This window comes from Mobula hypostoma, chromosome 6 (genome assembly GCF_963921235.1).
Source record: "Mobula hypostoma chromosome 6, sMobHyp1.1, whole genome shotgun sequence".
Lineage (NCBI taxonomy): Eukaryota > Metazoa > Chordata > Chondrichthyes > Myliobatiformes > Myliobatidae > Mobula > Mobula hypostoma.
Window position 1 is genome coordinate 137,671,615 of NC_086102.1, and position 21,502 is coordinate 137,693,116.

At 38.5% G+C, this 21,502-nt stretch overlaps 1 protein-coding gene across 2 annotated transcripts in view; it reads left to right on the forward strand.

Moving 5' to 3' along the window:
• Positions 1 to 21,502, forward strand: part of vps8 (VPS8 subunit of CORVET complex) — a 682,661-nt gene that overhangs the window by 180,497 nt on the left and 480,662 nt on the right. For both annotated transcript variants that reach the window (XM_063051804.1, XM_063051802.1), the window contains 3 exons: positions 1,861 to 1,959; positions 3,959 to 4,048; positions 17,499 to 17,545. In XM_063051804.1, coding sequence (XP_062907874.1) covers positions 1,861 to 1,959; positions 3,959 to 4,048; positions 17,499 to 17,545 — 236 coding nt within the window. The remainder of the gene's footprint in view (positions 1 to 1,860; positions 1,960 to 3,958; positions 4,049 to 17,498; positions 17,546 to 21,502) is intronic.

Consider the following 21,502-nt stretch of genomic DNA (forward strand, 5'->3'; position numbering starts at 1 on the left):
GCTTCAACAGGCGGGCTAAATCGGGTGAAGGTAGCCAGTGGGACTCATACCCCGGTGAAATAGGGACATGCCTGTGCTTGCATGTGTGAAGTTACCTCCGGCAGACTGGGCGGATAAAAGCAATAGTGATCTCCAACGGCCAAGAAGGTGGTTCTGCAGTGCTTCATGGAGAGGGAAGGCATGATAAAGCACAGAAGAAGTCATAGTTATCCTCTGCAACCAAGGAAAACCCCAGTTTGTGATGTGTACTCATACCACTGGACCCAGACTTCTGAGATTGAGAGAGTGGAACTACCCTAGTGCAACAGTTTTTCCACTTTAAAAAAAATCTCGCAGTTCTCACCAAGATCGTCAGATACAATGGACACCTACCACTTTGCCATGTTCTTTTGATTGACTGTAAATTAACAAAATTAGCACAGACATCTAGTGCAGATAATGGACTGCCTTCATACAATACTTTTGGTGATTGCATCCTCCAGATTCGTTGTAATATTCAAGATGATTTTTGATACATTCAAATTCTTAGTAGTTCCAAACTTGTTGAAGTAATGAAATTGTTTCATTTTCACTCAATTCTGGCACCTTCAAGCTTGAATGCTTGAAACCGTAGTGAGCAAAACAATTCTGAATTGTCTTGCTGCTTATTTCTTGCCAACAATCAGTGACAAAAATAACTTTTTGAACACAAACACACACAAATGAAAGAATTTAAAAGCTGTTTGCTTTAAGCACACTGTGATGTCTAACAGACACAAAAGTGCATGCATCTGCAGCTAGTTAGAAACTGTTCTGCAACAGTCTCCTGTTCCAACTAAGCAATATATTACCCCAAATAAATAGAGGGAATCCTATTTTCTTGATTAGTTTTTGTTCTGTAAGAGTTGTCCCAAATAAGTGGCTGTCCCAATTAACTAATGGCCCAATTAACTGAAATACATAGTGTTATAAGTGGCTTTAATTTCTTGAGATATTTTTGGAAATTTTTTAAAATCTATTCTGCAAACAGTAACTCTTACTTGAGTAGCTCCTTGCATGCATGTACTTTTCAATCTTTTAATGTTTGTTTTGCTCTCTATTTTGGATCTTAGCCAATTTTTAGGCTTACTGATTAAATTTTCATGAAAATATTTCCTTTTAGATAAAGATGCAACATAAATATTGCAAATGGTAGTGTAGCATACCATTGACACGAACAGTTGTGTTATAACTTTAGGATTTCATAGTCAGGAATAAGTTGTGATGCATGCAAGAATGGATGCAGAACATGAGAGTAATTAAAATCTTAAAGCGTGTTGCCTGTGAAAACTCAAAATTCAACATAATATTTTGAGCATGTATTTCTGAAAAGAATTTTATCAAATAAGATTCATAAATATGTTCAGCATAATCTACCACTTCACTTGAGATAATTTATACGACTGCAGTGGAAAATACAATTTCTGGTCATCAGGAAATCTTTGGTATTGTAGTAATTTATGCAATCTTGATGGTCTGAACATTCCTATAGCAATTCATTAACACACTTGTTAAACTAATTTAACATCCAGAGGTCTGGTTAATTGATCTGGAGCTGAGAGTTCAAATATCAACCCAATGAAATGGGTATTTAAGTTGTTGAATAGATTTACCATGAAACTACTTAATTATTGTTAAGAACCTCTACTGATTCACTTTTGTTACTCGGAGGAGAAAATCCATCGTCTTTTACCCGAATTGGTCCATATGTGACCAGTGTGGTTGCCTTTTAACTCCTTTCCAGATCAATTAGGAGTAGACAGAAATTCTGAACATTGGCATAACCTACGAAATAAGTGATAAATGATGTGCTCCTGTTAATTTTCTTTTCTTCTTTTTTAGGAGGAGATTTTCAATTATGTCCACAATATGTTGTCTATACCTGGCTATAGCACCGAAGAGAAGGAATCTGTATGGAATAAAACAATGGAACACTTCAAGGTAGCTCTTGTGAAGTAACTTGGATGTACAGATCCAATGAGGATGGACAATATTCAAACCAAACACAAACATCCATTATAGGTTGTATAAAGGGTTGGATGGCACTGTGGTACTAGTGGGGCTGCTGCTTCACAGATTTGCTGACCTGGTTTCAGTCCTGACCACTCATGCCGTTTGTGTGGAATTTGCATATTCTCCCTCTTGCATAGCCAATATCATTTAGGTGCACTGGTTTTGGCTTGTTTGAAGTTAATTGTCCACTGTATATTGCCCCTGTTGTGCCCATGAATGATAGGATCTGGAAGAAATTGATGGGAATATAAAATGGAATCTCAACAGAATGAGCGTAATAAGGGCACTTTCTGGTCAGCATTGACTTCGCAGACTGATAGGCCTATTATTTGTAACTGCTAGTCTTGTGTAAATCTGTGTGATCGATAAACGAAGTACATCTGATGTCAATCTTTACAACTTGTATAAACAATTTGTTATTATTTATAAAGTGTTTGTATGAGTTATATTAACTATAGGAGATAGTTTGATTCCATGGAAGAATCTAATGTGTAGGAAAAACAAATTCCTTGCTGAGGAATACGTGATATTTATCAACTATTTTCATTTCTAGCTTGCTGAATAAGACTTGGAATTATACCAATATGATGTCCCACTTGTCTGTAATGTAGATCGAATTCGCAAAGTGAGAATTGAAGTTATTTCAATAGGTACATTTAATGTGAGAGAAATATACGTCCTGAAAGTCTTTTTCTTTGCAAACATCCACGAAAAGAGGAGTGCCTCAAAGAATGAACAACAGTTGAACATTGGAACCCCAAAGCACCCCCCCAGCTCCCCCACCCATGCACAAGCAACAGCAAGGCAACAACGACCCCCACCCCCATCAGCAAAAAGCATCAGCGCCCTCCATTGAGCTCAAGCGTGCAGCAAGCATCAATAAAGACACAGACTTGCAGTACCCCAAAGGCTATTCATTCACCCAATAATTCGACATGCCACAGTGTGTGTGTGTCTCTCCCTCTCCCTCTCTCTCCCTCTCTCTCTCCCTCTCTCTCTCCCCCTCCCTCTCCCCCCTCCCCCTCCCCCTCACCTCCCCCTCCCCCCTCTGTCTGTCATGTGTCCCCGTGTCACAGCGAGAGCGGAGATGTAACAAACAACTCGCTGATTTACAATGTTAAAAATCTGTTGCATCGCTTCTTCTGAGCTCTGCGCCGAGAGAGTCGGCCCCAGAAAGGCGCAGATCTACAGACACACAACCTATGGCAGCTAACCTGTGTTCTCCCACGACACTTCAGTCACGGGCACCGGACTAGAATCAGCTCGATCCAGAGCTACAAAAATCCGGAACCCTGAAGGTGCGCTAGCCTTCCAGGTTTGTGTCCTTGGGATATCAAAAAGCGGCCGGTCCTGAGGCCCTGAGAGCAGGTTCCATTCTCACAAAGAACTGAAGTCAGAGTGTAACTCCAGGTCATGGTCTTCAAATGAGGCTTGAGAAAGAAAAAAAGAGATGTCAAAGATAGAAATAGAGCTGCTTCTGAAGATGCAAGCAAAGGAGTTGCCATTTAGCGCCATCTGACATTGCTCTGCCCCTCCAAATCAATAATGCATTATTGATACAAAGCCTATAAAGTGGTTCATACCCGAGCAGTGCTTTTGATGGAACTGTGCATTTTGACTTTAGTTTATGGAGGTAGATGCTCAGAACCACATTTTGATTTCACTTACTGTATAGGTTTTTTTTTATACATTGTCCAGATTAGTGGCAAATACTATCTTGACTTCCTTTTTTAACACTTTTTATGAGAAGAACCTTGCATGCTATTTGACTCTAAATGAATGTCTTTCCACAAGTAGTAGATATGTAATACTTATCCAGTCTCATAGTGACTTACTGCAGCTGTTTTGACAGTTTTCTGTTGAGATATGCTGTGGAGATTCGCAGATTTTATTTGGAAAAGTAAACTGGCCTCTTTTTAAATTGCAGGAACTGGTGTCTATTAATCCTCCAAAAGCAGCCGAATTGTTAGCTGTGCATTTCTCTACAGAGCTACGATCAATTCTCAACCAATTAGAGGTAGAATTATTTTTCTTCCTTTTTCTGTAACTTAGTTTAAAAGAAATGTTCTTGCATTGAAATTTACACATGCACTTTTTTAAAACTGTGGTGCCTTACCTGCAAAAGTACTGAATCTAGCTGGGTTTTTTTTCTCTTTCTCGGCATTGCAAACTGGTTCTTCTGATCCATGTTCCATGCCAGGCTGCCTTTTGTTTCTCTGTCATGTATCCTACTAAAGAGTTATTTATTTGAGTCAATGTAGAAAACGCATTTTGGACAGCATGCTTCCTGCTGTGACATGAACATTCAGCTGCAGAAATAACGCCTTTGAACAACTATTAGTGCTCGCCTCACATAGTGAGTTATTGGTTCCATTTAAAAAGCAAGGGACTGAAGAAGAATTATGAAATCTTTTAAAATCCTGAAATGGATAATGTTGCAGCCTAGTTTCTCAGCTAATGCTGAGTGAAGCTATCAGATGCAAGGTTAATGAACTGTCTGTGCAGTTCAATATTTGAAAAGCTTATTTTCCTTCACAGAATGTGTGTGTGGAATATATTTACAGCTATTTTTCATCTGCAAATAACCCTAGTACAAGTTGAGGTTATTCTCATATGCACAAGTACATGTTTGCACAGTAGCAATAAAAAAACTTACTCGCAGCAACTTCACAGGCGTATAGCATCATGTAAGTAGTGCTCACAAGAAAAACATAAATTATAGGTCATTCTTATTACAAGAGACACAATTTGAACAAAAAAGTCGATTTTCATGCAAAGTGGTCAAAATAATCATCATGTTCTAAACTAGTGATTAGTATTTTGCTGGCTGGTTTAAGAATTAGTGGATGAAGAGAAGTAGCTGTTCTTAAAGCTGATGGGATGGACGAGGCTTCTGTGTCTCGTGTCCAGTGGTAGCTGTGAAAAGATGACATGGCCTATATAGTGTAGATCTTTGATAATAGATATTACCTTCTTGAGGCAGTGCCGCCTGTAGATACTATCACGGTGGGGAGGGTTGTACCTATGATATATTGGGCAGAGTCCACCGCTCTCTGCTGTCTGCAACTAGTTGTGTCTCTGTGCATTTGAATTACCAGACCTGACCATGATGCAACCAGTCAGGATACTTTCACCAGTACGTCTGTGGAAGCTAGTGTGTTCGGTGACAAGCCAAATCTTTTTAACCGCCTAAGACATTAAAGACACTGGCACGTTTTCCTTTTGATCGCTTTGATGTGCTAGGCCCAGGGGAGATCGTCCATTATGTTAATGTCCAGAAATTTAAAGCTGCCAAGTCTCTCCACTGCTAATCCCTCAACGTTTACTGCACATGTTTACCTTTAAATATGGCATTCGAGCTGTGCTTAGCCTCGCAGTCGTGGGTATCAAGCAAGTGGAGCAGGGGGCTAAACACATAGCCTTGTGCATCTGTGCAAATGGAGATAATGGGGGAGATGTTGCCAGTCTGAACTGACTGGAGTCTGCAAGTGAGGAAATCAAGAATCTAGTTGCACAAGGATGTACTAAGGCATAGATCTTGAAGCTTATTGATCAGTTTTGAAGGGTGATATGGTGATGAAACAACTAATTCCTGCCTGAGAAGTGATTTGAATCCACTCCAATTTGCCTACAGTCACAGCAGGACAACAGCAGATGCAGTTTCATTGCCTCTTCACTCAACCATGGAACATCTGGACAGCAAAAAGATGCATACATCAGGATATTCTTCATTGACCACAGTTTGGCATTCATTACTATCATCCCCCCAGAGTTAATCAGTAAGCTTCAAGACCTGGGTTTGAAGCTGGAGTGCTGTCAGGAGAGTTGTGAGTGCGTCATTTCTCTGTGAACACAACAGTTCCTCATTATACCTCTGATAAAGCTGTCTTGCTCTGAGATCTTTAATCTTGTTTTCTAATGGCTTATTAGGCTGGAGGGTGCTGGGAAGGGATGGGGTCAGGGGCAGGTGGGCCTTCCGTCTTGAGGGAAGCTTTCCCCTGCAGCCCATATTTTCTGAGACACTGGGGGCCTCCCCAGTGTTTCTAACAGCAATGTTTACCTTCTGGGTGTCTGTTCTGGGTAGTTGTTATTTATCAGTTACTCTGAAGATTATGGAAATAATTCCTCATCCAATCCCTTTTGCCTCAATTTGATTGTTCCAGTGCACATTTAGCTTTGCTTCTACAACTGTAAGTAAGTTATCTAAAGCACTACTGTTGGGTCAGGCAGCACAGTGATGTATATATTCTAATCTTGTTTTCAGACCTCTGTGGTGTGACTCTTCGCAGTCTTTTCAAGTTCCTCCAGTTCAGTTATGTGCACTCTTCAAATTCTGGCCTCTTGACCAAACTTAATCACTCCACTGTTAGCTGTACTTTTGGTTGTTAACCACTGCAATTCTCATCTCAGATCTCTTCATAGACTAATCATCTGCCCTGATATTTCCTTGGGTTTCATGATCTATATGAATTTCATTTGATAATTATTGCTGAGAAGCAATTCTTACATTTTACTATATTTTGCATTTCATAGATATGAAATGCTAGCTTCTGAGAATCTGCCATGGGGAGAAAAATTAGGGGCTGCAATTGTGTCATATTATCCTGTACCACAATGAAAAAATGATTCAATACAGCTGTAGTTTTTCTTCCTCTGCTTCATATATGGACTAACAGAAAAAGAGTAATTTCTGACAATTCATTTGTGCTTCTAAATTTTAATCTCACAACAACAGTAGCTTTATGTACGCAAACATGAGGAAGTCTGTAGGTGCTGGAAATTCAAGCAACACACACAAAATGCTGGTGGAACGCAGCAGGTCAGGTAGCATCTATAGGAAGAGGTACAGTTGCCGTTTCAGGCCGAGACCCTTTGTCACGACTCACAGGGTCCTGACAAATGGTCTTGGCCCGAAACGTCGACTATACCTCTTCCTATCGAGGCTGCCTGACCTGCTGCGTTCCACCAGCATTTTGTGTGAGTAGCTTTATGTAAACACTTTTGTTTCTAATTGTATATTGGTAGTTCTCCTGTTATGAACTAACAACAGAGAATGTTGAAAACATTTTGACGGTCAGGAAGCATTTGTGAAAAGAGAAACGGGTAACATTTCTGACCTGAAGCACTTCAGCAAAACTGGGAAAGAGGGAAAGCAATTTGGCTTTCTGTAGCATTTTTAATATGCAATTAAATTATCTCAATGTACTGAAAAAAGGAACAGATGCCTCTTTTAAATTTAATTTGGAATGTTCATGTGCCAAAAAGAATGAGCCTGGAACACTCACAGTAAGTGTCTGCAGAAGTTATAATACATCTCTGCTTCCTTGAAACAGATGAAGTTCAACAACAATTAATTTCCTAATATTTATGTAGTTAATTACACAAATTACACAAATCCAGAATGCACAGGACCCTGCTGAACCTCACATCACAGTGCTAAGCAGTATTGCACCCATATTGTACTGTCTCAGTACTTTTATATTTGTGTGCTGTAGCACTTTTTATTCACAATTATTTTGTAAATAACACTATTCTTTGCATTTCTGGTTAGATGCTAACTGCATTTCATTGGCTTTGTATCTGTACTCAGCACAATGACAATAAAGATGAATCTAATCTAATCTAATTCAATGAAATGATATTCTAGTTATAAATAAGAGTATTTCTAGAATTGCTAGCACCCAATATTTTTCACAATTTTTTTTAGAAACTACTTTTTCAGAGAATCTTTCCAAATTATTGATTTTAACCAAGAAATTTGTACATTACTGTTGCTACTACAAGATTTCCATTTGCATTTCAAAACCTCATTGTTAGTAGTTACTGTTTTTTTTGTCAGCCCAACTGTGAAGTGGAGAAACAAAAATCAATTTTAATACTTGTTTGAAGGAGAAAAACACAATCATGCCAGAATCGTTAGTTTAGAAAGATCAAAATGTTTTGGCATTTGCTGTGGGTACCATTTTCTTTTGCTATGTATCACTTTGAACTATAGAGTTAATTGTGCAGAATACTGGGAAGCAAAACTTAAGACTGGCTTTCTCATCCCTATCATGTCAAAGTAGCAGAGTGGAGTACTGAAAAAGTGAATGACTGTTTATGCTGTTGATCGTATCTTATCCTGTGATAGATATTCACTTTCCAGAGTCTGAGAGGTTTATTGATAAACTCGGCTTTTTAGCACAGCTGGATGACTTTTTCAAAGGGTCAGAATTAAACTTCTAACAAATATTATTTTTTCAGCTTTTTGCTGTAAAGCAGAACTAGTCCCCAGTTCTTAACGTAAGTTACAAACAACAAGCAGTTTGAGGTTGGAGGCATAGCTTTGCAAAGTATGCAGGAGACTTGTCTCCATTAGCCAAATACAAACAATGGGGTTATGTCACTTAACACATCAAACCTGGTCACAAGCTGGGATGTTTGTGTACTCAGGGGGTCAACCCTCACAGCAATAATTATGGATGTTTGGGATCTCTGTTGCCAGAATCTTTTAAGACCATCTCTGTGAGTTACTTTGTCCCAGCAAAGATATCTGGAAAATATCACATGCAGATTATGTCATCTAGTAGAAAATATTGTAAGTATTTAAAAGACGGGAAGGGAGTATTGTTTGGAATGACAATGAAAACAACAGAAAGATGAGGTTACAGAAAGAATTCAAACTTATTCCTCAACCCTTGGTTTCTGCAATTGACAACTCTTTCATTTGCAATTTGTATATGTTTGTATGAATTATAGCTGTGTTTGGAAATTTGCAGTTACTAACTTTTGAAATTTGAAACTCTTCTATAAATTAGAATTCCTCTGCAGGTGTTAAATGTGTGTTAAGAATTTTGTCTGAATTAATACACGTAACAGTAAAAAATAAAATGACTGTGTTTAAACTACTTTGTTAGCTGGAAGCATCTCATCCTTGGTAGCGTGGAGGGTGGGGGAGGACTCACCACTCAAGCAGTGGGTATTGGCAGCTAAACCTTGCCGCAGAAGCTAGACTGGGAAGGAAGCTAGGTGATTACAGTATAATCTCCTTCGAAGATAGATAGATAGTTTATTGATCCCAAAGGAAATTACAGTGTCAAGGTAGCATTACAAGTGCACAGATATACAAATGTACAAATATTAGAAGAAAGGTAAGACCTCAAACAGTCTCTCATGGAGCCTAATGGCCGAGGATGAGAATGACCTCATAGAGCGCTGTTTGGAGCAGTGCAGTGGTCTTAGTCTATTACTAAAAGTGCTCCTGCGTTCAGTCAAGGTGGCATGCAGAGGTTGAGAAACATCATCCAGAATTGCCAGGATTTTCTGTAGGGTCCTTTGTTCTACCACAGCCTCCAGTGTGTCCAGTTTGACTCCCATAACAGAGCCGCCTTTCTAATCAGTTGATTGAGCCTGTTGGCATCATCCGCGTTGATGCCTTTGCCCCAGCACACCACCGCATGAAAAATTGTACTGGCAACAACAAACTGGTAGAACATCTGAAGGAGAAGCCTGCATACTCCAAAGGACCTCAGTCTCTTCAGGAAATAGAGGCGACTCTGGCCCTTCTTGTACACAGCCTCTGTGTTGGTGCTATACACAAGCCTGTCATCCAGGTGCATTCCCAGATACTTGTATGTCCTCACCACATCCACTCCTCACCATCAGCAGTAACAGGGAGCGGTGCAGGCTTAGTCTTCCTAAAGTCCATCACCATTTCCTTGTCTTACTGATGTTGAGCTGAAAATGATTCAGACCTTTTGACAAAGTCCTCCATCACAGCCCTGTATTCATCCTTCTGTACACCCAACTATTACTGAGTCATCAGAGAATTTCTGCAGATGACATGACTCAGTGTTGTATCTAAAGTCCGAGGTATACAGGGTAAACAGGAAGGGAGCCAGTATAGTCCCCTGTGGGGTCCCAGTGCTGTTTGTAGCCATGTCTAACACACAGCTCTGAAGCTGCGCATTCTGTGGTCTGTCAGTCAGGTAGTCTATTATCCAGGATACAATGGAAGTGCCAACCTGCATTGAATGAAGCTTTTTCCCCCACCAATGAGGGCTGTATGGCATTGAAGGCACTTGAGAAATCAAAAAACATGATCCTTACAGTGCTGTCCTGCTTATCGAAATGGGTGTAGGCTCTTTTCAGCAGGTAGATGACACGTTGTCGACTCTAATGTGCTCCAAGTGGGCAAAATGCAGGGGATCGAGGGCTGATCTGACAAGGGGTCGGAGGTGAATGAAAGTACCCTATCTATATTGGATAGGGCTTAAGGTCTTCTTTTGAGTTTACAGCTGGATGGACAAAGAGCCCAATTTCATCACAAACCAAACTGGTCACTATTTCAAGAACTAAATATAAGTGACAGACAATTTGCATTCTGGACCATGGTCTCTGTCTTGAACTGAAATTGGTCAATTTTGAAGCACTTGCTCCCTGATCAGACCTTAAGCATCAGTGTTCAAAGTGAAATAGTGACCCTTCATGATTTTGGAACCAGTTTGTCTGCCTTGGAGGGGTACAGATTTCTATGGTCATGTACAAATATATAATGAGTGTCTCCTGTTGACGTTCATCATCTTGAATATTGAGATTAAAAGATAGATGATTAATCGGGGGAGGGGGGCGGTGAACTAGTGCGGGTAAGTTCAATGTTGAATCCAACCCAAAAAGAGAGACTGAAGTTTGAATAAGGGAAACTGAGAAGTAAATTTCAATAAAATGCATTTTTCAAATCTATGACTATAAACAGTCTGAAAAATGAGACACCAGACTTATTTAATTTTTGGAAAAGTGTTGACTGACAATCAATAAAAATCATGTTGCCAAAAAGAAGGGGCATGTGATTAATTATAAATAATAACGATTATAAATACAACAAATCATGAAAGTGACAAATGTTAATCAATTACTATTTTTGAAAAGCTAATGATAGAGTGGCACAAACTAACCAGAAACTAGGGGTGATTTATCATTTATGGATAATTCATCCAATCTATATTGCCTGGCTAGTTTCCACTTTAATGAAGTTGTTCATCAGGCACTTATTCGGGCTAATTTCTTTAGAGTGCATTATGCTAGTACATGAGTTCAGCTTGCTTATCTTGAAGATGCAAATTTCACCTGGGAAATGGTTCATTAGTTATTATATTGTAGAATATTTTTGAACAGAAATGAAACAATTATGTTTTTGTTCAGGTTATTTGATAATTTTGAATGCCACACTGATTTTAATGTTTCATAGTTTAATTTTTATTAAACGTGGTGCATCCTCTGGCATTTTATTCAGATGTAATCTGCACCCTCATTTGAGCATCACAGTCTATAAGCTTTAATTTTTTAAAAAGCTCTTTCCTCAAAGTCTGCTTTGGAGAGAGATGATATGTTGTACTGAATTTCACAACTATTCAGTGTTACATTCTATATTGGCATATTGCCTGCATATTACATGTTAATAATGATTGCTGCGATTTATAAGCTTTTTTGTAACACATTACTAATTTTATTGTTATAATTCTCTTCTTGTCCCAGACTTAGTCTTGCATGAAAGTGTGTATCCTGGCTGTTAAAGATTGCTGTTGTGTTTTAAACCTGCAGCAGCTGATTTAAAATTTTAAAAATAATATAATGAAATAAAAGCAAGTGTAGGCCATCTAGTCCTTTGAGATGCTGTCCCCTTTAATAAGGTCACTATCGAACCAGTGCATTATCCACCTTTGAACTTGATCACTCATGTCCTGTCGAGAAATCTTCTACTCTCTTGAAAATGCTCATAAATTAACACCCACAGCACTCTTAAGAACTCCACCTTCACAATCTTGATCTTGGTTAAAGGAGAAAAGGCTTCTTGATCTCTTCTCTGTCTATCCCTCTAAGAGTATTAGTTTTCTTAGAGGGATAGTTTTCAATGAGTTGAATTATTCTTGTAAACCTAATGAGTGTAGCTGAGGGTCATTTCTTCATCTGTAATGTACTGACTCCAAGGACTGTACAAGAACACTCCCAATTCTCGATGTGTGGTCTCAGTAATGACGTATATACAATCAGTGCCTCTTTATTAGGTACACCTGCACATCAATGCAAGTATCTTTTCAGCCAATTATGTGGCAGCAACTCAATGCATAAAAGCAGCCAGACATGGTCAAGAAGTTCAGTTGTTGTTCAGACCAAACATAAGAATAAGGAAGAATTGTGATCTAAGTGACCTTTACAGTAGAATGGTTGGTGGTGACAGACGTAGTTTGAGCAGCCAAGAAATTGCTAATCTCTTGGGATTTTCATTTACAACCATCTCCAGAGTTTATAGAGAATAGTGCAAAAGTAGAAAAAAAAATCCAGTGAGTTGCAGTTCTGTGGGCGAAAATGCCTTGTTAATAAGATGTCAGACGCCAGAGTGGATCAAGCTGATAGAAATGTGACAGTAACTCAAATAATCACGCTTTACAATAGTGGTGTGCAGAAGAATGTCTCTAAGTGCATAACATGTCGAACCTTGAAGTTGATGGACGATAGCAGCAGATGACCGTGAACATAGGTACAGGAGGTACCTAATTAAGTGGCTGCTGAATGTAGTTTCAGCAACTTGTTGAAGTTAAAATTCAGTGATACAGTTATTTTAAGCAAGCAATGATACAGGTGTTCCTTTCTGTTAAGATTAAGATCATTTGGAATGTCGTGTACAGGAATGAATAATGTAGTTTCGTATCTTGGGTTATTAGCTCACATGTCTCTTCAGGGAGAAATGTATAGATTTTTATCTTGGAAGATCTATCCATAGTTATTCAATTTCTCCGAGAGGATAAATTTGTTTGAATATCCTGAAGCTATTGTCCAATCATTTATCCTATCTTCCTCTGCATTGTATGCCATCGAGAAAATTGGATACTTTTAAAATGGAGGATGTACTGTTTCCCTTTGACAAAATAGATTAACGCCCTATTATAATGTGCTTGGCAGTGAATTAAAAAAGACAGTGAACATAGAATTGCAAATTTTACCTAATTATAAACTGGGTAATTTAAACACCAGGAACACCCCATTAATTGCAGGATTTTTGCCAGTTACTTATGTTTGTGTATTTGACAGTTTGCTTTGAAATCCTGCAGTTAAGAACTATAATTCAGTGCTATTAGTGATGCTACAATTTTGAATAATCTTCAGTTCTCAACTGCAGAGTATTTATGGTCATTGTTAGCAGTTTGATTACTCTGGGTGATTTGTATTTTTTTAAACACTTTTAGGTGGCAAGGAAAGAGAAGAGTGCTGAATCTAATGAAAATTGGCACCTGATGTCAATACTGACAGATGGTGCAGAATTTTACACAATTATTTTTAAATTGTATGCTGAAACTTTATAATACCACAGGGATCGCTACTAGAAAGTGAGACATTATTGAGTGTTTAGTGCTGTAAACTTTGCTAGTACATTTGATGTGGAAGGTGTTAGAATCTTGCCAGAAGAATGGGATTCTGAACTATCTAGAAACATGAATAAGCAGCAGTGATGATTTTTATGTGATTGCAATTCACGATTTGAGACCAAATTGCTTGGATAAAGAAGCACTGCAATAATATATACTTCCATGTTTCTAACATGTTGCCCTATTGCCAAATGTCACTCAACATCTTGAACTAACTGTTACGCAGGCGAATGCTGTAGCCTTGCTGCACCATGTTATTTGCAGTAAGTATCAATTGTATCATTGTGTATAATGTTAATAGATCAGTTGTCTTCCAGAGTGAGAGCCATTTCTGAGGATTCTTTGATAATTCATTTTACTCAAGAATAATTTGTGTTTAAGCTGTGCAGTTAGTGCAGAAAAACACTCTTAGAAACTTTTCAGGTGTACGGTTAATAAAACATTACTATTACATAATGAAAATGATGCTTGTGTGTGACTTCATGTCTTAATATTTATTCAGCTTCTTCGAACTTCATATGAATTGCATAACTTTTTGTGATGATCATATCTTTATTTTTAAGAGAGCTTTTTTGATTTAATACATATTTGAATTACTGATGTAATCTTAGTTAAGGAGGCTCAAAGGAAGAGAAAGGGATGCAGAGGTATAAAGGGAAATTCATCTTGAGTGTCTTAATGTTCCGGAGGAAGGATAGAAATGATTGTTTAGGGTGGTGGTGCTTCAGCATTTGAGAATTAGAGTGCCCAAGGAGAAGATTTTCAGATAGCAAGTTTACAGAGGTGGGGAGTGATTGTGAATGAGGTAAAGGTTTTTCTGGACATTGGATCTGTGGAAATGTTGAAAGAACAGGACCAATGAAATTCAGCAATGATGAGGTTGACAGAAATCTGACATTGTGCATAATACAAAGATGTTAGAATTTGAATCCACTGAAATTAATGTAGAATGGAAATGCAATAATGACCAGGGATATAGAATATTCAAAACTAGAGATTAAAGCTGATTAAAGATGTAGGGGACTAGAGGCAGTGTTACACAGCCAAAGTGATGGAGAATTAGGAGGATTTGAAGCTGCTTTCTGGGATAAGATTTCAAGTCGCCTCAGCATCCGTGTTTTGCCCTTGAACCCCAGCAGAAAAATAATTTTTGACAAAAGCGTCGTTACCTAATATAACTTGGGAAAAGCAAGAACAGTATTCCTTTTCCCTATATTTTTAACTGTACTGGTATCAGGTTAATGGTGAGGGCAAAGAAAGAAATAATGTTCCATTAAACATAATCATAAAACATCAATAAAATTTGACTAAAAGTGACAGAATTCAAAGCTATTATTGTCTGGAGGATATGTCCTATTATTTCTGAAATATGTTAAGACAAGTCTTAAGTACACAAACATATTGGTTATTGATTTATTATTGCCACATGTACCAAGGGACAATGGAAAATATTTGCTTTACATGCCATCCATGCAGACCATTTCATTACAACATTGCACTGAGGCAGCAGTATCTGAAAGTGAATAAAATGTTACTTTTACAGAGCCAGTACAGTCTGGCAGAAAGAAATGTGCAGGGCCCACAGTGAAATAGACTGTGAAATCAAGAGTCCATCATATTGAACAAGGGTACCATTCAACATTCTTACAGTTGTGGGGTAGAATCTGTCTTTGAGCCTGGTGTACATGCTTTCAGGCTTTTGCATCTTCTGCAAAGAGGAGAAGAGAGAATGTCTTGGGCGGATGGGGTCTTTGATTATGATGGTTGCTTTACCGAGGCAGCACAAAGTATAGTTGAAGTCAGAATCAGGTTTTATTATCACTGGCATGTGACGTGAAATTTGTTAACTTAGCAGCAACAGTTCAATGCAATACATAATCTAGCAGAAAGAAAATAATAAATAAAATAAAAATAATAATAAAGAAAGAAATAAATCAATTACAGTATACATATATTGAATAGATTTTTAAAAACTTGCAAAAACAAGTACTGTACATTTAAAAAATGTGAGGTAGTGTCTAAAGCTTCAATGTCCATTTAGGAATCAGATGGCAGAGGGGAAGAAGCTGTTCCTGAATTCCTGAATGTGTGCCTTCAGGCTTCTGTACCTCCCACCTGATGACAACATCGAGAAAGGGCCATGCCCTGGGTGCTGGAGGTGCTTAATAATGGACGCTGCCTTTCTGAGACACTGCTCCCTGAAGATGTCCTGGGTACTTTGTAGGCTGGTACCCAAGGTGGAGCTGACTAGATTTACAACCTTCTGCAGCTTCTTTTGGTCTTGTGCAGTAGCCCCCCCCCCACCCCATACTAGACAGTGATCCAGCTTGTCAGAATGCTCTCCACGTTACAACTATAGAAGTTTTTGAGTGTATTTGTTGACATGCCAAATTTCTTCAAACTCCTAATAAAGTATAGCCGCTGTCTTGCCTTCTTTATAACCGCATCGATATGTTGGGACCAGGTTAGATCCTCAGAGATCTTGACACCCGAGAACTTGAAGCTGCTCACTCTGTCCACTTCTATGAGGATTGGTATGTCTTCCTTCATCTTACCCTTCTTGAAGTCCACAATCAGCCTTTTATTGTCTTACGTGACGTTAAGTGCCAGGCTGTTGCTGCGGCACCACTCCACTAGTTGGCATATCTCACTCCTGTACACCCTCTCGTCACCACCTAAGGTTCTACCAACAATGGTTGTATCATCAGCAAATTTATAGATGGTATTTGAGCTCTGCCTAGCTACACAGTCATGGGTATATAGAGAGTAGAGCAGTGGGCTAAGCACATGCTCCTGAGGTGCGCCAGTATCGATCGTCAGCGAGGAGGACATGTTATCACCAATCCGCACGGATTGTGGTCTTCAGGTTAGGAAGTCAAGGATCCAATTGCAGAGGGAGGTACAGAAGCCCAGGTTCTGCAACTTCTCAATCAATATTGTGGGAATGATGGTATGAAATGCTGAGCTATAGTCGATGAACAGCATCCTGACATAGGTGTTTGTGTTGTCCAGGTGGTCTAAAGCCATGTGGAGAACCATTGAGGTTGCATCTGCTATTAACCTATTGTGGCTATAGTCATAGTCATACTTCATTGATCCTGGGGGAAATTGGTTAGGATAGGTTGTTTACATGAGTTTTAGTAAAGCATTTGGCAAGATCCCTCCTGGTATGCTGATCCAGAACATTCTGACACACTCTATTAGTGCAATAGATTAAAAATTGGCTTGATGATAGAAAACAGGGGGTAGTCATGGAGGGGTGTTTCTCTGGAGTTAAAGCAGAATTGGATTCTTTGGTAACCGCATTAAGGATGTTAGCTACATTGAAGTCCAGTCCTCACATGGTGTTGAAGGTCAATGGACACATTCACGGTGTAGTTGAATTTGTGTATATTCATATTATAGTATTTTCTTTACACCAACGTCACAGTTAATATGGTCCACTTGAACCCAAAGCCGGCTGAGTCTTGAACAAAACGGAATATGTCTCCTTGGTTGATCATGCTGTGTTTTAAATTCTGCCATCAGTACTGTGTTTCCAATAGAATCAGAATCAGTAACGTATGTTGTAAGATTTGAATCAGTAGTAAAGTGCATGAAATAAAAGTCACTATAAGTTACAAACATAAATAAATAGTGCGAAAGACCAAAAGCCAATTTGCATAAATTCCAATGTAAATATAGCTTTGGGGGAATAGATGTATATCAAATGTATCAAGGAATTGGAAACAGTTGACAATTTTCTATATTAATTACTTGAATAATTGGATGAGAGCAAAGCCTTTGTTGTGGTTATGTTGCCTGCTTGGTTTAAGTACACATAAAGTTGGTATTGCTACATTCTATGCTGACAATAATTAAAAGGGAATAATTTTTTCATGTTTTCATCCTCAAATGCTAAAAAATTAGTCTTTATTTCTTCCAATCTGTCCAAAACACACATTTTTAATTAAAAAAAGACTGGTGTTGGGATTCATTGGTTATTGCTCAGTACAAAAATATCTAAGGTCTGGTGATAACTTAAGGGTAGTGTAATTGTTTTTTTGTCCTTTATGTTTTTTTCAGGATGAACACATGCTATTTCAGTTATTACAGAGTCTTTTGGATTCTCCGTAAGTATACCTTTGCTGCAAATATAACCTAATATATTCATGCATTAAGTTAACTTCTTCCAGTTATTTGATTTGGATTGATCATTTTTCTACCCTTTGTAAATGTCTTGTGCTTCAAAAATGCCATTACAACCAACATCCTTGCTGAGGTTATGAGGTTTGAAAACATTTTCAAAGGTAAAGATGAAATAAGTGAATTGACAGAAAAATGTTCAGGTTTTCAAGTTAGTACATAGGTGCAGGCAAATAAAGTAATTTTCATTTTCATTCAGCATTCTAAAATAAGTTACTAGCAGAGGCAGACTGAACATCATTATGAACTTATATTAACTTTATGCATCAAATTGCAGAGATGGTGTCGATAAAGCTTAGTATTGTATTACTCACAACAAAAATACACCTTTTTGGCAATGATGTTAGAATTTCTCTATTAATACCAATGATTTGCATATTTTGAGCAATGTTCATTTACTGCAGAACGTGTATTATGTATTTGTGTGGGATTTCTTGGAGCATCGCTGTTCATGTTATTCCATGACAACCAAGTCTCAGGTGCCCAATCCCTCCCTAAAACCCAGAAACATTTGTAAGCTCTTTGAAGGAATTTCAGTAATTAAAAAAATCCAAACTTATCCACTAAACTAAAATAGCTAAATGTATCTTTTTGATCAAAGTTGGTGAATGCATTCAACCACAAGGGATCACGCGGAGCAGAGAATCTGAGCTGCAGCTCATTTCTGACTTTTATACTGTAGTATGCACACGTCAGTAATGAGCTGATCCAACACACTGCAACTAGCTTGCAATCATGCAACTCAGTGAGTAAGCAACACAGTGTTGTGTTACTGTATGTTTGTTCAGAAATTAAAATAGCCATTTCATATTTCCCTCTTATTGTTTGTAATATTTTCTAATAATGGAAATATTTTCGATTTTATTAGCAACTGTATACATACATTCCTGGTATGTTTTCAGTTTTTCTTTATATGAAATCGGCATCAGGCAATCTCAGGAAGAATACAATGAGCTGCTTCCTTGATATTCTTTCCAGTTAATTGAACCTCAGATGTATCACAGTTTAAAGGAATAATAAATCTGATCTAAATATGAGATTCTGCAGATGTCAGAAATCTTGAGCAACACACACAAAATGCTGGGGGAGCTCAGCAAGATTGGCAGCGTATATGGAGGGTAATAAACAGTCGCTGTTTCGCATCAAGACTGGAAAGGAAGGGGGAAAGTAGCTAGAATAAAAAAGTGAGGAAGCGGAAGGAGTACAAACTGACATGTAATATGCGAGACCAGTTACTGGAAGGGTGAGGATAAAGTAAGAAGCTGGAAGGGATAGCTGAAGTGGAGAGTGGCTGATGAAGGAGGAATCCAGGAGAGTGGACCATGCAAGAAAGGAAAAGAGGAGGGGAACCTGGGGAAGGTGATGGGCTGATGAGGAGAAGCAAAGGTATGAGAGGGGAACTGAATAGAGGATAGAAAAAGAGAGAAAGGGGAGAGGGAAAGATACTACCAGAAGCTCGAGAAATTGATGTTCATGGTATCAGGTCTGAGGCTACCTAGACGAAATGTGAGGTTCAAAGGGTGTTGGATATAGAATCTTTGAATTTCCTTTCAGACAAGTAGATAGATCTTTAATTCAGGAGGTGAAACATGACTGTGGGTAGACTGGAAAGAAGGTAAGGTTATAATCAGATCAGGCTTGAGGATCCAAGTGGAACATTCCTGCTTCAGGAGCAGCTTCTTCCCCTCTGCCATCCAGTTTCTTGCTCACTATCTCACTCCAGTTTTTATTTATTTTTGCTTTTTGCACTATTTGTTTTAACTTAACTATTTAACACACACACACACACACAATTACTGTAATTCTGTTTTTTTTCTTTATCTATCATGTATTGCTGCCGCAAAGTTAAGAAATTTCACGACATATGCTGGTAATGCTAAACCTGATTCTGCTTTCTAGTTACTATGTTTCCCTCATTTAAATCTTTCCTTCTCCATTTTTGTCATATAAGTAACAGCCTAGTTTCTCTAGCCACTAAATATCATCAAAGTTTTTATACTAAGTGCAATTCCAATTAATTCGCATCTTTAATGATAGTTTAATATGGTCATTCCCAGTATCCGGTGGGTAAACTGTCCTTGCTGGGTCTCAACACCTCTCTCTGTAACTGGATCCTGGTCTTGACAAGAAAAGTCACAGTCAGTCCATGTTGGTAAAAACATCTCTAGCTCCATCACACTGAGCACCAGTGTTCTCCAGGGCTGCATGCTCAAACTACTGCTCTTCATGCTGCTGGTTCATGATTGCATTCCTAGATCCAGTTTGAACTGGATCATTGAGTTTGCTGATGACACAACGGTATTTGGCTTCATCAGCAATGACATGAGTTGGCGTAGTTGGATCTAGATACAGTGCCTTGTAGAAGTATTCAGCCCCTGATCTTTGTTTACATAAATATTGCAACCAAATACTTTTCTATTACTAATTTTTTTATTGCAACACCAACAAATTACATTCAATACAACCAATGGCCAATTACATTTTGACTGTTTAACCCAGCCACCCCCAACCTTCATCACCATCCCCCCTTCACCCCTCTCTCCCCCATCCCTCTCCCCTCCACCAACCGAGTAGTAGTGCATACACAGACAAAGCATTCCTATTTTAACAAAAGATCTTTTAAGTTAGATATCAAATTTGTCCACATTAAGATTGTGTTTGGTCGTGCATCATTTACTGTTGCTGAAGAAAGTTCCAGGTAAGAAATGTCCAAAAAGCTCTGAAGCCAGTGAGTATTTAAAAAATCATGGGGAGGTTTCCAACACTGGACTACAATCTTCTTAGTTGCAGTCAGGCCTGCCAGCCAGACTTTGCGTGTTTTTTCCGTAAGGGAAAGGTGGGAGTCACAATTTAGAAGATGTACAGCAGGGTCCATTGGTAATTGTACCCCCGTTAGTTCTTTAAGAGTACTGATAACCTTCCCCCACAAACTAAAAACCCCTGGACTTGCCCATACAACATGAATAAAAGAGCTAATGGTTCTGTGGGGGCAAAATGAGCAATATGGGTCAGGAACCAGTCCCATTTCATGTCTAATTCTCAGTGTTAAATATGCTCTATGACAAAATTTCAAGTGTATATACCGATGATTTGGGTTTTTCGAAGCACCGGCAGCGTTTTCCCAAACTGCATCCCAGTCTAAGTCTTGTCCCAATTCAGATATGTCCCTATCCCAGGCTTTCATTCCTGATAGTATATGACACTATCTGTCCTGGAGCACTCTGTATCCAACTTAAAATGGGATGGTCTTTTAAATCGGATCCCCAGGGAATGGCGTAGGTTTTACAAGCTGATCTTACTCTAAATTAGAAGAAAAGAGAGTGTTTATCAATATTATATCGAGATATCAGTTCTTGAAAGCTAAGAATAGTACTTGTCCCATTAATATCTTGAAGAGTAGTAATACCTTTATCCTCCCAACTTCTGTTAGTGAATGGTTTCCCCCACAGATAGAAACTGATTATTGTTCCATAATGGAGATGATTTGCACCATACGCTTTTAAAATTTAGGAATTTTTCTGCTGCTCTAAACACTTGTAGCATATGGGTTAAAATCGGACCGTAATACAAATCACATTTTTTGGTAGACATACCTATAAGGAGAAAGTCCTTCAACTTTATTGATGCTATTAGCTCTTGTTCTATATTTTTCCATGACAAAACTTTAACCTCCTCCATCCAATAGCTCAGACTTTTTAATACAAATGCCCAGTGATACAATTTAAAATTTGGACATGCCAAGCCCCCATCCGACTTTTTGAATTGTAGAGCTGACCACTTTATATTGGGTCGTTTACCATTCCAAACATAGTATCGTAGTAGGGAGTCCAGTTTTTGCCAATATCCTGCTGGAGGTGCAAGTGGCATCATTGAGCTGATAAAAT